Consider the following 16,475-nt stretch of genomic DNA (forward strand, 5'->3'; position numbering starts at 1 on the left):
CTAGTCTGCTACACTCGGTCGGGGACAACTCTTTGCGCTGGAAAACCAACAAGTTTCGGACAGACCAAAGAGCGTCTTTCACCGAGTTGATGATCCTCCAGCTGCAGTTGATGCTTGTCTCGGTGTGTGTCCCTGGGAACAGCCCGTAGAGCACAGAGTCCTCTGTCACAGAACTGCTCGGGATGAACCTTGACAGCAACCACTGCATCTCTCTCCAGACCTTCTTTGCAAAGACACAATCTACAAGGAGGTGAACAACGGTCTCTTCCCCACCACAGCCTCCTCGAGGACAACGTGCAGAGGGGGTGAGACTCCTGGCGTGTAGGAAGGATCTTACAGGGAGGGCCTTTCTCACCACCAGCCAAGCTATGTCTTGGTGTTTGTTGGAAAGTTCTGGTGATGAGGCATTCTGCCAAATGACTTTGTCAGTCTGCTCAGGGAACCATCCCACAGGATCCACCCTCTCCTTTTCCCTCAGGGCCTTTAAGATGTTACGTGTCGACCACTGCCTGACGGACTTGTGGTTGAAGGTTTTTCTCTGCATAAATTTTCCCACGAGGGACAGGTGGTACGGCATGATCCAACTACTTGGAGCGTTCCGTGGCAGCGTGGCCAGACCCATCCTTCGCAACACCGGGGACAGGTAGAACCTCAGCATGTAGTGACACTTGGTGTTTGCATACTGAGGGTCTACGCACCGCTTGATGCAGCCGCACACAAAGGTGGCCATCAGTATGAGGGCGATGTTGGGCACGTTTTTTCCCCCTTTATCTAGAGGCTTGTACATCGTGTCCCTGCGGACACGATCCATTTTCGACCTCCAGATAAAGCGGAAGATGGCTTGGGTGATCGCCACCACACAGGAGTGTGGAATGGGCCAGACCTGCGCAACGTACAGCAACAGCAAGAGTGCCTCACACCTGATGACCAGGTTCTTACCCGCAATGGAGAGGGAGCGTTGCTCCCACATGCCCAGTTTCCTTTTCACCATAGACACTCGCTCCTTCCAGTTTCTAATGCGTGCCCTGTTCCTTCCGAACCATATCCCCAGCACCTTCAGGCCATCAGCCCTGACAGTGAAGGGGACAAAGGATCGGTCAGCCCATTTACCAAAGAACATGACCTCGCTCTTCCCACGATTTACCTTGGCTCCCGAGGCCAGTTCAAAGTGGTCGCAGATGTGGATAAGTCTGTGCACCGACAGGGGATCAGAGCAGAAGATGGCGACATCGTCCATGTACAGGGAGACTTTGATCTGAGTGCCTCCACTACCTGGGATCGTCACTCCTCTTATGCCCGGATCCTTCCTGATGGACTCAGCAAAGGGATCTATGCAACACACGAAAAGAACAGGCGACAGAGGGCAGCCCTGCCTGACTCCAGATTTAATAGGAAAGCTATCTGATTCCCACCCATTGATTGAGACTGCACTACTGATGTTAGTGTAGAGCAGTTGGATCCAACTGCGAATTCCCTCCCCAAACCCCATTTTGGAGAGCACATCCACCATATAGGTGTGCGATATTCTGTCAAAGGCCTTCTCCTGATCCAGGCTGATGAGGCAGGTATCCACACCCTTGTCCTGCACATAGGCAATCGTATCCCTGAGCAGGACGAGGCTGTCAGAGATCTTCCTGCCCGGCACAGTGCAGGTCTGGTCAGGGTGGATCACCAATTCCAGAGCGGATTTGACCCGATTGGCGATGACCTTGGACAGAATTTTATAGTCCACATTCAACAGTGAAATGGGTCGCCAATTTCTAATTTCCTCCCTTTCCCCCTTGTGCTTGTAGATGAGGGTGATAATGCCTTTCCTCATGGATTCTGACATACTGCCGGCCAGGAGCATACTCTCGTACACTTCTAGCAGGTCTGGGCCGATCCAGTCCCACAGAGCCGAATACAACTCCGCTGGCAAGCCGTCGCTTCCGGGAGTTTTACTCTTCTCGAAGGACTCAAGGGCCTCAGTCAGTTCGTCAGGAGTTAGCTCTTTGTCCAGACTCTCCCGTGTACTGTCATCTAAGACCTCCGTGATAGAGGACAGGAAGGACTGGGAGGCCGTGCTGTCTGTGGGCTTTACGTCATACAATCCGGCATAGAAGGATTTGCTAATCCTCAAAATGTCAGATTGCAATGACTTAACTGAGCCGTCTTCTTTCTTCAGGCTGCTGATCACAGAGCTCTCTCTGTGTACCTTTTGGAAGAAGAAACGTGAGCACGTCTCATCCTGCTCTACAGAGCGGACTCTGGAATGGAAGATGATCTTGGAGGCCTCCGAGGCAAAGAGCGAGGCTTGCTGGCTCTTCACCTCTTGGAGCAGATTCTGCATGTTTTTCTGGAGTCGGGACATTTCCCTCTGTTCCTTTCTAGCTTTCTGGGTGCCTTTGAGGATAAAAAACCTCTTGATGTTTCCCTTGATCACTTCCCACCAGTGTGTCAGGGACTCAAAGTGGGGTTTCATGGTTCTCCAACCTTTGTAATCCCTCTTGAGCTCCTCAATGTTCTCTGGGGTCAGCAGTTGCACGTTTAGCTTCCATACCCCCCTGCCAACCCTCTGGTCCTTCTCTCAGTGGCAGTCAGCCAGTAGGAGGCAGTGGGTCAGAGAATAACACCGGCTTGACGTCGGTGGATCTGACTGCAAAAGCGCGGGACACAAACAGCAAGTCTATCCTGGAACAGACGGACCCATCAGGCCGCGACCAGGTGTATCTACGCTGCGCTCCATCTGCAGGGTTGCTGAAGACGTCGTGCAACTTGGCATCCTTTACTGTTTCCATCAGGGATCTGGATGTAGCGTCCAATCTGCTGTCGGCCCTGCCGGATCGTCCAGCCGCATCGATGATGCAGTTGAAGTCACCGCCCAGAATGACCGGCCTGGAGGTTGCCAGCAGCAGTGGGAGCTGCTGAAAAACCTCCAGCCGCTCAGCCCCTTGTGACGGGGCGTAGACGTTAATTAACCGGAGTGGAGCATTCTTATACATTACGTCTACTACGAGGAGGTGCCCGCCCACCACCTCCTTAACCTGGGAGACGGTGAAGCTGCCTCCCCGCAGCAGAATCCCCAGGCCGGAGGAACGAGAGTCGTTTCCTCCCGACCAGATCGATGGCCCATGGGACCACCATCGTGACCATTGCCTGTAGGAGCTGAGGTGCGGTATCGCACACTCCTGTAGAAACAGCAGGTCAGCTTTGACCTTGGCAAGGTAGTCCAAGGTCGCAACACATCGCGTAGTAGATTTAATGCTACGCACATTTATGGATACAATCTTTACACCCATTTTAAAGCAGTTAGTCGCTTACCAAACCTGTTGTCTCTGAGAGTTCCTTCATGTCCGTGGTGTGCTCAAATTGCTTCACTTGGGATGGGCTGAGGAAAGCGTCCTGAACCTCCCCATTGGAGATGTTCTGCTCGGGTGGCATCTGGGGGTCCGTGCAGAGAGCGGGGTTTGAAATGTCCTCTGTTGGAGAAGCTTCTCCAATCCTCTCCCCCTCTGGGGCGTTGCTGCTCCCGGCTTCCCGGAGCTGGGGTGCGCTGAGCGCCTCACTGTTCCCAGATTCCTGGGGTTGTGGTGCACTGGCCTCTTTGGGTTGTGGGCCAAATTGGGGTGCGCTGGTCTCCTCATTGTCACCAATGCTCTGGAGCTTGGGTGACTCGTCCTCCAACTCCCTAGTGTTTTGCCGCTTCTTCTGTTGGCGCCGCCCTGGCCCTTCTTCGTTCGAAGAGCTGCTGCTCTTGTTATCCATGTCGGATAGGAGACGCCTCTTGACTCTTGTCTGGGAAGTGGCTTGGTTTCTTTTTAGCCCCTTCTTCCTTTTGGCTCTCTTCACCAGCTGCCACTCCCCCTGCTGCTTTCCCACTGCTGCCTCCTCCTCCTCTGTTGATTCGATCTCCTGAGGAGTGGGAGGTTCAGGGGGCAGTGCTGTTGACTGGCTGTCTGCTGCCTCAATTTTTTCCTCCACCTTGTCTCTCTCTGTGTCCTCCTTTGTCCCGATGTTTTCCCTGGGGGCCTTGGTGGTTGGTGTGACACGAGGCATTTCTTCTGCTTCCCCCTCGTTGGCTTTAGCTGCCTGTGCATAAGTACGGCAACGTTTGGGGCAGGTCTTGTAGAGGTGACTTGCCTCACCACACAGGTTGCAGCACTTAGTCTGTTTGCAGTCCTTTGTCTGGTGCCCTTCCTTTTTGCAGTTCTTGCAGAGGCTGCAGTTGGCCGCCACATGACCAGACTTGCCGCATGAGCGACAAAGTTTGGGTTGCCCAGCGTAGACAAGGTACCCACTGCTTCCCCCGATAGCGAATCTGGAAGGGGGGTGGAAAATGGCTCCCTTACCGTCGGTCTTGAGCGTTACCTTAACCTGGCGTTTACATGTCCAGATCCCCAAATTATCTTTAACTTCAGTGCAGCTCCCAACCTTATCGAAGTACCTGGTAAGGAAGGTGAGCACATCAGCGACAGGGACGTAGGGGTTGTACAGATGCACCGTCGTAACCTGTTCACGATGCAACGGTAGAACAAAGAGCGGCTCCGCCGTCAGGATCTTCATTTCTGGCAGGTCTTTCTTTTCCTCAAACACCTTCAGGAGTTTGACACAAGTTGCCACATGCTTGAAGGTCACATCAAAGAAACCAGCGCTGGGGAAATCCTGTAGGCAATAGATATCCACAGCCTCAAAACCACACAGCTTGAATAGGATCCTCTTCGTGAAGAAGGTCCTATCCATTCCTGTTCCTTGCTCGCTGCCCTTCACCATGACTTGAATGGTGATAGGTACCCCATGATAAGGGGTTTGACTGGTTATAGCCATTGCTCTTTCCCTGGCAGAAACGCGATGAAGGTCTCTCCCCTGCCAGGTAAATATCCATCAAAAACATTTAATATTACAGCTAAATGTCCAGTATGTATGATTTCTAAAGATTATTGGAAACATCTCTGAAGATCAGCTCCCATGTTCTATATGCATCATGTAAGTTGATCCCGGAAAAAATAATGAATTATTGAAGATTTTCTGCTCTACTGAGCAGACTTGAAGTAGTATAAATTACCAAGAAAACCCAACAGATGGCACTACTGAGGCTGTTTATGCAAGATTGAATTAGAGGGGTCAGTAATTATGCAAATTTGTTCAATATTATGTAAGTTCACTTTAGGATATCTTTCATGTAACCAATACATTTCATATCTATGCAACGTTATTCTACAAAGATAATCTGTTTCAAAACAACATTTTTGTTTCATTTACATAATTTAACAATGTAATTATAAAATAACAATGTTCAGGAGTCTTGATAACTTTAGTCCTTCTAAGCCAAGTTGATTAAATGCCTCAATTGCGATCAGGGGGTTCAGCACAGATCCAAACTGAGATCCAAATATGTAAAACTTAGCTGCTAATATGATAAACACACAGCTTTTGGGGACCAACAAAAGAATTTTCATCAAAATCAGACTCTAAAAGCCTTTTTTTTTTGCAAAAATATACTTTATTCATAAATCTTCAAAAACATTTCGAACCATTTCAAAATCAACAGTATAAAAATACAATCAGGTTCAACTTTAACAACATGAATCACAAGGTGTATCAGTACAAACAATGAATATCACAATCATTGGCAGACATTCATTTTGAGCTGTACATCCGAGGGGCTCTTTACAGTTCCCAGTCCCTCGGTGCACTATGGCAGAAAGGTCTTAGGCAGCGACCCTTCCCCATTGCGCCTTTGCGGCGGCTGCCCCAAGCTTAACTGTGTCCCTCAGCACGTAGTCCTGGACCTTGGAATGTGCCAGTCGGCAACACTCGGTCGGGGACAACTCTTTGCGCTGGAAGACCAACAAATTTCAGGCAGACCAAAGAGCGTCTTTCACCGAGTTGATGATCCTCCAGCTGCAATTGATGTTTGTCTCGGTGTGTGTCCCTGGGAACAGCCCGTAGAACACAGAGTCCTGTGTCACAGAACTGCTCGGAATGAACCTCAACAGAAACCACTGCATCTCTCTCCAGACCTTCTTTGCAAAGACACAATCTACAAGGAGGTGAACAACGGTCTCTTCCCCACCACAGCCACCTCGAGGGCAACGTGCAGAGGGGGTGAGACTCCTGGCATGTAGGAAGGATCTTACAGGGAGGGCCTTTCTCACCACCAGTCAAGCTACATCTTGGTGTTTGTTGGAAAGTTCTGGCGATGAGGCATTCTGCCAAATGACTTTGTCAGTCTGCTCAGGGAACCATCCCACAGGATCCACCCTCTCCTTTTCCCTCAGGGCCTTTAAGACGTTACGTGCCGATCACTGCCTGACGGACTTGTGGTCAAAGGTGTTTCTCTGCATAAATTTTCCCACGAGGGACAGGTGGTACGGCATGGTCCAACTACTTGGAGTGTTCCGCGGCAGCGTGGCCAGACCCATCCTTCGTTAACACTGGGGACAGGTAGAACCTCAGCATGTAGTGACACTTGGTGTTTGCATACTGAGGGTCTACGCACCGCTTGATGCAGCCGCACACAAAGGTGGCCATCAGTATGAGGGCGATGTTGGGCACGTTTTTTCCCCCTTTATCTAGAGGCTTGTACATTGTGTCCCTGCGGACACGATCCATTTTCAACCTCCAGATAAAGCGGAAGATGGCTCGGGTGATCGCCACCACACAGGAGTGTGGAATGGGCCAGACCTGCGCAACGTACAGCAACAGCGAGAGTGCCTCACACCTAATGACCAGGTTCTTACCCGCAATGGAGAGGGACCGTTGCTCCCACATGCCCAGTTTCCTTTTCACCATAGACACTCGCTCCTTCCAGTTTCTAACGCGTGCCCTGGTCCCTCCGAACCATATCCCCAGCACCTTCAGGCCATCGGCCCTGACAGTGAAGGGGACAAAGGATCGGTCAGCCCAGTTCCCAAAGAACATGGCCTCGCTCTTCCCACGATTTACCTTGGCTCCCGAGGCCAGTTCAAACTGGTCACAGATGTGGATCAGTCTGTGCACCGACAGGGGATCCGAGCAGAAAACGGCGACATCGTCCATGTACAGGGAGGCTTTGACCTGAGTGCCTACACTGCCTGGGATTGTCACTCCTCTTATGCCCGGATCCTTCCTGATGGACACAGCAAAGGGTTCTATGCAACACACAAAAAGAACAGGCGACAGAGGGCAGCCCTGCCTGACTCCAGATTTAATAGGAAAGCTATCTGATTCCCACCCATTGATTGAGACTGCACTACTGATGTTAGTGTAGAGCAGTTGGATCAAATTGCAAATTCCCTCCCCAAACCCCATTTTGGAGAGCACATCCACCATGTAGGTGTGCGATATTCTGTCAAAGGCCTTCTCCTGATCCAGGCTGATGAGGCAGGTATCCACACCCCTGTCCTGTACATAGGCAATCGTATCCCTGAGCAGCGCGAGGCTGTCGGAGATCTTCCTGCTGGGCACAGTGCAGGTCTGGTCAGGGTGGATCACCAATTCTAGAGCGGATTTGACCTGATTGGCGATGACCTTGGACAGAATCTTATAGTTCACATTCAACAGTGAAATGGGTCGCCAATTTCTAATTTCCTCCCTTTCCCCCTTATGCTTGTAGATGAGGGTGATAATGCCTTTCCTCATGGATTCTGACATACTGCTGGCCAGGAGCATACTCTCGTACACTTCTAGCAGGTCCGGGCCAATCCAGTCCCACAGAGCCGAATACAACTCCGCCGACAAGCCGTCGCTTCTGGGAATTTTACTCTTCTCGAAGGACTCAAGGGCCTCAGTCAGTTCGTCAGGAGTTAGCTCTTTGTCCAGACTCTCCCGTGTACGGTCGTCTAAGACCTCCGTGATAGAGGACAGGAAGGACTGGGAGGCTGTGCTGTCTGTGGGCTTCACGTCATACAAACCGGCATAAAAGGATTTGCTGATCCTCAAAATGTCGGACTGTGATGACTTTACTGAGCCATCTTCTTCCTTCAGGCTGCTGATCACAGAGCTCTCTCTGTGTACCTTTTGGAAGAAGAAACGTGATCATGTCTCGTCCTGCTCCATGGAGCGGACTCTGGAACGGAAGATGATCTTGGAGGCCTCCGAGGCAAAGAGCGAGGCTTGCTGGCTCTTCACCTCTAGGAGTTCCTCCTTGACATCGACCCCCATTGACTGCAGCCGGGGCAGATTCTGCATGTTTTTCTGGATTCGGGACATTTCCCTCTGTTCCTTTCTAGCTTTCTGGGTGCCTTTGAGGATGAAAAACCTCTTGATGTTTCCCTTGATCGCTTCCCACCAGTGTGTCAGTGACTCAAAGTGGGGTTTCATGGTTCTCCAACCTTTGTAATCTCTCTAGAGGTCCTCAATGCTTTCTGGGGTCAGCAGTTGCACGTTTAGCTTCCATGCCCCCCTGCCAACCCTCTGGTCTTCCTCTGAGTGACAGTCAGCCAGTAGGAGGCAGTGGTCAGAGATGAACACCGGCTTGACGTCGGTGGATCTGACTGCGAACGCGCGGGACACAAACAAGAAGTTTATCCTGGAACGGACAGACCCGTCAGGCCGCGACCAGGTGTATCTACGCTGCGCTCCATCTGCAGGGTTGCTGAAGACGTCGTGCAGCTTGGCATCCTTTACTGTTTCCATCAGGGATCTGGACGTAGCGTCCAATCTGCTTTTGGCCCTACCGGATCGTCCAGCCGCATCGATGATTCAGTTGAAGTCACCGCCCAGAATGACCGGCCTGGAGGTTGCCAGCAGCAGTGGGAGCTGCTGAAAAACCTCCAGCCGCTCAGCCCCTTGTGACGGGGCGTAGATGTTAATTAACCGGAGTGGAGCATTCTTGTACATTACGTCTGCTACAAGGAGGCGCCCGCCCACCACCTCCTTAACCTGCAGACGGTGAAGTTGCCTCCCTGCAGCAGAATACCCAGGCCGGAGGAACGAGAGTCGTTTCCTCCCGACCAGATCGATGGCCCATGGGACCACCATCGTGACCATTGCCTGTAGGAGCTGAGGTGCGGTATTGCACACTCCTGTAGAAACAACAGGTCAGCTTTGACCTTGGCAAGGTAGTCCAAGGTCGCAACACATCACTTAGTAGATTTAATGATACGCACATTTATGGATACAATCTTTACACCCATTTTAAAGCAGTTAGTCGCTTACCAAACCTGTTGTCTCTGAGAGTTCCTTCATGCCCGTGGTGTGCTCAAATTGCTTCACTTGGGATGGGCTGAGGAAAGCGTCCTGAATCTCCCCATTGGCGGTGTTCTGCTTGGGTGGCATCTGGGGGTCCGTGCAGAGAGCGGGGTTTGAAATGTCCTCTGTTGGAGAAGCTTCTCCAATCCTCTCCCCCTCTGGGGCGTTGCTGCTCCCGGCTTCCCGGAGCTGGGGTGCGCTGAGCACCTCACTGTTCCCAGATTCCTGGGGTTGTGGTGCACTGGCCTCTTCAGGTTGTGGGCAAAGTTGGGGTGCGCTGGTCTCTTCATTGTATCCAATGTTCTGGAGCTCGGGTGTCTCATCCTCCAACTCCCTAGCGTTTTGCCGCTTCTTCTGTTGGTGCCGCCCTGGCCCTTCTTCGTCCGAAGAGCTGCTGCTCTTGTTATCCGTGTCGGATAGGAGACGCCTCTTGCCTCTTGTCTGGGAAGTGGCGTTGTTTCTTCTTAGCCCCTTCTTCCTTTTGGCTCTCTTCACCAGCTGCCAATCCCCCTGCTGCTTTCCCACTGCTGCCTCCTCCTCCTCCGTTGATTCACTCTCCTGAGGAGTGGGAGGTTCAGGGGGCAGTGCTGTTGATTGGCCGTCTGTTGCCCCAATCTTTTCCTCCACCTTATCTTTCTCTGTGTCCTCCTTTGTCCCGTTGTTCTCCCTGCAGGCCTTGGTGGTTGGAGTGACACGAGGCATTTCTTCTGCTTCCCTCTCGTTGGCTTTGGCTGCCTGTGCATAAGTACGGCAACGTTTGGGGCAGGTCCCGTAGAGGTGACTTGCCTCGCCACACAAGTTGCAGCACTTAGCCTGTTTACAGTCTTTTGTCTGGCGCCCTTCCTGCTTGCAGTTCTTGCAGAGGACGGCGCTGCAGTTGGCCGCCACATGACCAGACTTGCCGCATGAGCGACAAAGTTTGGGTTGCCCAGCGTAGACAAGGTAGCCATGGCTTCCCCCGATAGCGAATCTGGAAGGGGAGTGGAAAATGGCTCCCTTACCGTCGGTCTTGAGCGTTACCTTAACCTGGCGTTTACATGTACAGATCCCCAAATCATCTCTCACCGCGGTGCAGCTCCCAAACTTATCAAAGTACCTGGTAAGGAAGGTGATCACATCAGTGACAGGGACGAAGGGGTTGTAAAGATGCACTATCGCAACCCGTTCTCGTTGCAACGGCAGAGCAAAGAGCGGCTCTGCCATCAGGATCTTCATTTCTGGCAGGTCTTTCTTTCCCTCAAACACCTTCAGGAGTTTGACACAAGCTGCCACTTGCTTGAAAGTCACATCAAAAAATTCAGCGCTGGGGAAATCCTGTAGGCAGTAGATCTCCGCAGCCTCGAAACCACACAGCTTGAATAGGATCCTCTTGGTGAAGAAGGTCCTATCCATTACTGTTCCTTGCTCGCTGCCCTTCACCATGACTTGGATGGTGTTAGGTACCCCATAGTAAGGAGTTCGACTGGTTATAGCCATTGCTTGTTGATCTTTCCCTGGCAGAAACGCGATCGAGGTCTCTCCCCTGCCAGGTAAGTATATCAGACTCTAAAAGCCATTCCAATGCATTGTAACTTGTAAAACAAATAACATCAAAAAGAAGTGTGTTCTGGCAATCTTCAAACTAAAATATTTATTAGTAATCCGTACTAGTACCCATATACACTCTAGGTATTAAAAAAATGAACAAATGTTAAAGGCAGAATCTAATTCCAATTTAATGTTTGCCACGGCCTCATAATATTCCAACCGTATCTCTGATTTTTTTTCCAAAAGTATACTTTATTCATAAAATTTGTAAAAGTACATTACATAATAGCTCAAATTTGACATTACATAAAGTGCAATACAATTCAATTTCTTTCATCACTAAGTGCAGTGAGGCACCTAAATTACAGATTATAAATCAATTTATATTTCATGCTAAACAGCCTGGAGGGATATTCATGGATTCCAGGCCCTCGATGTACTATGGCGGCAGGGCCTGTACCCATTGAGCCCTTGTGGCAGCTGTCCCAAACTTTAGTATGTCTATCGGCACACAGTCTGACGTCAAATCATGCAGTTTATATTGCTACTGGAGTGCCACAAATGCCACAAGAACTCAGGACATACTCAACAGTGATTCAGCTTCATATTATCATAGATAGCATATTTTAATGTCCAATAGCTATCAAGATAGGCAACACATTGTGTGTCATGCTAAATATATTCTAGTTTTAGAACCTTGGCTTAGTAGTTTTCATCGTTCATAAGGAGTGCAACTCAAGAAGTAAATATGATGGTTACTATAAATGTTCACAGTAAGATATGTCAAAGGGCATAAATCAGTGGTGGGCAACCTGCGGCCTGCTGGCGGCCCATCAGGGTTCTGAGTGCAGCCTGCAAGACATTTTGTAGATCGTTGCCCACGCGCAGGGTTGCCAAAGTTCACTGGTTTCCGTCCACATAGCTTTTTCCTACTGTTATTACTAAAGTGATACGCACGCAAAGCAAGGGCATGTGAAGTGAGTTGCGTGCTAATTGCACACAACATTGACTGAGAGCGCCATGCACTCTGTATCCAATCAAAGTGCTGCTACAGTTAAATTGTCATGCCCCGCAAACTCTAGATAAGCTAGCACAGATAGCAAAATTATCCTATCCTGGGATACCGTTTTGGGTTATGACAATGGTGGACATGGGAGATTATGCTTTTTAACATTATTTTTGCTGGTACTTTTGCAGATCATGGTTAGCGCACATGCCTGATTTCAATCTTGTGGTCCACGGAGATGAGATCTATGCCCATCACTGGCATAGATGGTGGAGAGGTTTGAGGTTGCATACCAGAGACATACCTGTAGGTGGTTCTGTGTATGTTTCACAAATGAACACCAACAAAACAACCCCACTCCAAAGCTTGACCCGACTTGATACCTCTCTCCCTTCCCACAAGCTGCCACCGCCACCCACCCACAGCCCAACCCAATACCTCCTCACCCCCGCAAAAGGCCCAGCTGACAGCCAGTGCTATAAAAAAGGGGCCTTGGCTTACTTTCCTACGAGTCTACGACTCTATAGCCCCAGAAACATGCCGCACTGCCCAGATCTCGCCCAGCCTGAGTCAGAAGGTAAGGCAAGATAGGATCACCTGGATTTCAAGGTAAGAACTTTCGAATAGAGTGGTAATCTGACTCAACTGCCACTCCATCAGAAATTACAGCCCATTTAAGACCATAGTGGTAACCCAATGAAAAAAGATTTGAAAAACTGTGACTTTCTTCACCTGTGCAACAGAGAAAGGGATCTTCAAAAATGAAGAATGGTTTTGTGTGAGCAATCGTTAAAAACTGCTTGTTAATTGGGGATATTGGAAAAGAGCATTATATCACAAAGGAATGTTCAAAAATCTTGTTTGAAAGGGTTATTAGGATGTGGAAGGCCTTACCAAAATAGCCCCTAAGGTCAATATATAAGGTCATATAATATATAAGGATATATATTATATATATATATATATTTTTATATATATGGAAATTATTTGATATCTAAAACAATTCCGGGTTAGTTTGGCAAATGGTCTCTTCCTATGCTGCAAATTCTACAATTGTTAGTTAGCCATTAAATTTTCAATTTACTGACCTGTTGCTTTCATCTTCAGTCTTCTCAAGCCTGACTCTCTCGGACTGTAATTGAATTTGCAGCCTACTCTTCTCCTGACGCAACAAGCTGTTTTGTGAATCCATTGAAGAGACTTGGGTTCTCAGAGTGAGAAGCTCTTCAGAGACTGACCGTTCCTTTTCCACAGCAGCAGCAAGCTGAGCTTGACCATCAGCTAACAGAGAGAAAATAAGATTTTTTTTGTGTGGAAAACACTAATGGATAACCACGGATGAACAGCCCTTGGGTTTCAATTGGCTTCTCTTCAGGTGACTAACACATGGGGGGGTAATTGGTGGCATTTTGGTAATGTCACCGGATTAGTAATCCAGAGGCTCAGGCTAATGCTCCGCAGACATGGGTTCACATTCCACCATAGCAGCTAGTGGAATTTTAAATCTAATTAATACATCCAGAATTGAAAGGTAGTCTCAGTAATTGTGACCATGAAACTACCAATTGTTGTAAAAACCCATCTGGTTTATTAATGTCCTTAAGGAAACTAGATTTCAACCACTGAATCTGTTTTCTAATGACAATCAAGATCTTTAATGGCAAATGCTTATTAAACAATTAGAGAAGCAAGCAGCACTGCACACTGATAACTTCAACTTCATCTCAGTACAAAAAATTTGATTTTGGGGAAGAGATAACAAAGTTGGAAAGCTGCAGCTAAAAGTCTGGGTCTAAATTTATCAGTGCATAATGACTCTAATTAAGAATGAATATTAAACATGCCACTTCAAGCCAATGAGCAACCCCACAGGAGATATTTTGGTATTTTACAAAATTTTACTAACAAATATATGTTCACATTTTTGGAAAATGTTCAAGTATTTTGCTGTTAAATAAGCTTGAGATACAAATATGAGGCAATTGCTGCAGCCAGAACTTTTATAAATATTTAATCCTTACCTAGTCGATTGGATAGGTTCTTTTCCAGTTTTTCCCAAGATGTTGACTGTGCCACAAGTGTCGCCTGCAGGTTTTCAATCTGTCGCAGCAGTGGTCTGCTTGCAGATGTAACACTTTGGCTGAGCTCCTGGTTGCGATTATCTGCTTCTTGAAGTCTCTGTTAATAGTTAAAATTTTAGATTGAATGATATCTTAATCCTCTTCAGATACTTATACAGTAATGGACAGCTGCTCCACTGCTTGCTCCCTATTTTTAAAGTTACTTTGTTTCCTAATTTAAAAACAAACAGCCACATAGCAGCACTGCTAGAGATCATGAGAAGTGGTACTTTCACATTTGCACCCCCCCACCCCGGCTCGAGAGCATATGCGCCACAAAGAAAATGGTTTATAAATAGTTGACATTAAAATGTTTAAAGTTCCACCTTGACAGCAGAGGCATTTTATCGTATTCCAACATAAAAATCCATAAGACAGTTCAATTTTCTAGATATAGAGGTGTCAAGTACGAAGCTGTGTTTAACACTAACAGTGGTGCAGGTGAAGCTTCTTTTTTCACCTATTCAGTTAACTTGGATTAGAGTGCAGTCTTGATCAGATATAGCTCAGACATGATTTACTGAAGAACATAAATAACTCAAATTGAACAAAATGCCTAATTCTTTCCATTCTTTGTCAATAATCATCCCCCTCCTCCTTTCGAGAAGATACTGCCTTATAAGATATAGTTCGACAGGCATCATTCACCGTCAGTACCACATCCAAGTGACTATTATGCATGTGTAAACACTGACAAAGTGCATCAGCAGGCTATTTGACTATTGGTATCACAGCAAATCTCATACTGATCTCACCCAATGCTCATATACATGCACTTTCAGGGGGCTTATGATAGCAATTAGGGATTTAATACCGATCATTTTCCTCCTTTGCTAATCTGGGGATGTTGAGGCCAAACACAGTGCCCCTGCCATCACCTGAGCTAACTGCATAAATCAGAGACTGAACTGGAAACCTTTGTAGTCTGTACAACTCAGCTGCGCACTAAAAAAAACTTGCCAAGAGCCACTAAATATGCCCACTTTGTTAGAAAAATACTTTCCAAACTCACATTTATTCTTGGTTTCCCATCTTCCAAATACCCCAGTTCCAAAATTGAAAACGTATACCTGCTGTAATTCACCAATTTCCTGACGTAAGTAGTCCTCTTTCCTGGCTTGTTGCTGTTCAGCCCGTTGAAGACCTAATCTAAGGTCTGCCACCTATACCAGAACCAAACAGAAATACATCTTTCATCATATGTAAAATGTACACATCACTTCTTTGTGCTTTTTTAACACTTAATTCAATTTTAGTAATTTATTAATTTGGCTGCGAACCAAAATATATAGAAATCTTATTTATAAATAGTCTTCTTTGTTCATGGTAATTAACAAATTTAAATATTTTGGAATGTACTGAATCATATATTGATTGTTTTTTTAGAATAGCTTTCAGGAAGAGCAACATGTAAGCATATAGTGCCCCTTTCAGGCTATTTGCTCAATCTGCATTCGCTTGTCCCCATGCCAGATGACAACTGGGAAGGAAACTTTCAAGCTCCATCAGTCATTCTAAATCTGCTACTCACGGGTGCACCAGAGAACACCACTGACAAATTTCTCCCTGTGTGGTTACAGCTTAGTTGTTGCTAAAAACAGAAGATCGCCAGTTTGGAAGACAAAAACTATCTATATCTGTAGTTAATAGACCATTGATTATACTTACAACCTAAATACAGAAATAAAAGGTAAAACTCTTGAAAGTGAATGTGCGCACTTAACATCAGTTCCCAAAACTGATTCCTCATCTCTGCCCACCCCAATTTCTGTCATCTCTGATCATGAACAATATGATCAGATGCTTAGTAAAGCTGTGCAAGTTTTGATTGCTGCTTTGCACAACATTACTTAATGTAATGCAAAAGGGACAGTAGGAAAGATATCAGTGTCCTTGTAGTGTCTAGCAAATGTAAATATGAATAGGCATCAGGACCCATGGTCAAGTAAAAACAGAAAATGCTGGAAATGCTCACCAGGTCTGGCAACTTCTGTGGAGAAAGTAACGGAGCTGACGTTTCAAATCAATGACCTCTCATTAGAACTGGGAAAAGTAAAGATGTTATAGGTTGAAGCAAGTGAAAGAGGGGAGGGTGGTTAAAAGAACAAAAGGGAAGGTCTGTGATAGGGTGGAAGACAGGAGAGCTTAAATGACAAAAGAGTTTACGGTGCAAAGCCAAAGGAAATTGTCATGGGACAAGAAATAAAAGATGTGTCCACAGGAGGTGGGAATGGCAGAATCATGAACAGCTGCGGTTCAAAACCAAAGCAAAAAGAAAAAGCGAAACAAGAGTGGGAAAAACAAACAAGCAAAGAAAAAGGAAAAAAAATAAGGACCAAGGCTACAATCTAAAATTGTTGAACTCTGTTGAGTCTGGAGCATGTAAAATGCCCAGTCGAAAGATGAAGTGCTGTTCATCGAGCTTATGTTGAGCTTCATTGGAGCACTGCAAGAGGTCAGGAACAGAAAGATCTGAGAGGCGCAAGGTGGAAAATTAAAATGACAGGTGACTGGAAGCTCAAGGTCATACTTACAGACCAGATGGAGGTACTCCACAAAGCAATAACCCAATCTGCATTTGGTGTCTCGAACATAGAGGAGACCACATTGTGAGCAGTGAATACAGTACACTAAATTGACAGTTGTACCAGTAAATTGCTGTTTCAGTTGGA

General features: G+C 47.3%; 1 protein-coding gene across 1 annotated transcript in view; it reads right to left on the minus strand.

The window, feature by feature from the left end:
• tmf1 (TATA element modulatory factor 1) overlaps positions 1 to 16,475 on the minus strand; it is a 256,873-nt gene that overhangs the window by 16,224 nt on the left and 224,174 nt on the right. The window contains exons 9-11 of the mRNA XM_041191288.1: positions 14,874 to 14,966; positions 13,705 to 13,861; positions 12,772 to 12,964 (exon numbers count right to left, since the gene is read on the minus strand). Of these exons, the coding sequence (XP_041047222.1) occupies positions 12,772 to 12,964; positions 13,705 to 13,861; positions 14,874 to 14,966 (443 nt within the window). The remainder of the gene's footprint in view (positions 1 to 12,771; positions 12,965 to 13,704; positions 13,862 to 14,873; positions 14,967 to 16,475) is intronic.

This window comes from Carcharodon carcharias, chromosome 7 (genome assembly GCF_017639515.1).
Source record: "Carcharodon carcharias isolate sCarCar2 chromosome 7, sCarCar2.pri, whole genome shotgun sequence".
In the NCBI taxonomy this organism is placed as follows: domain Eukaryota; kingdom Metazoa; phylum Chordata; class Chondrichthyes; order Lamniformes; family Lamnidae; genus Carcharodon; species Carcharodon carcharias.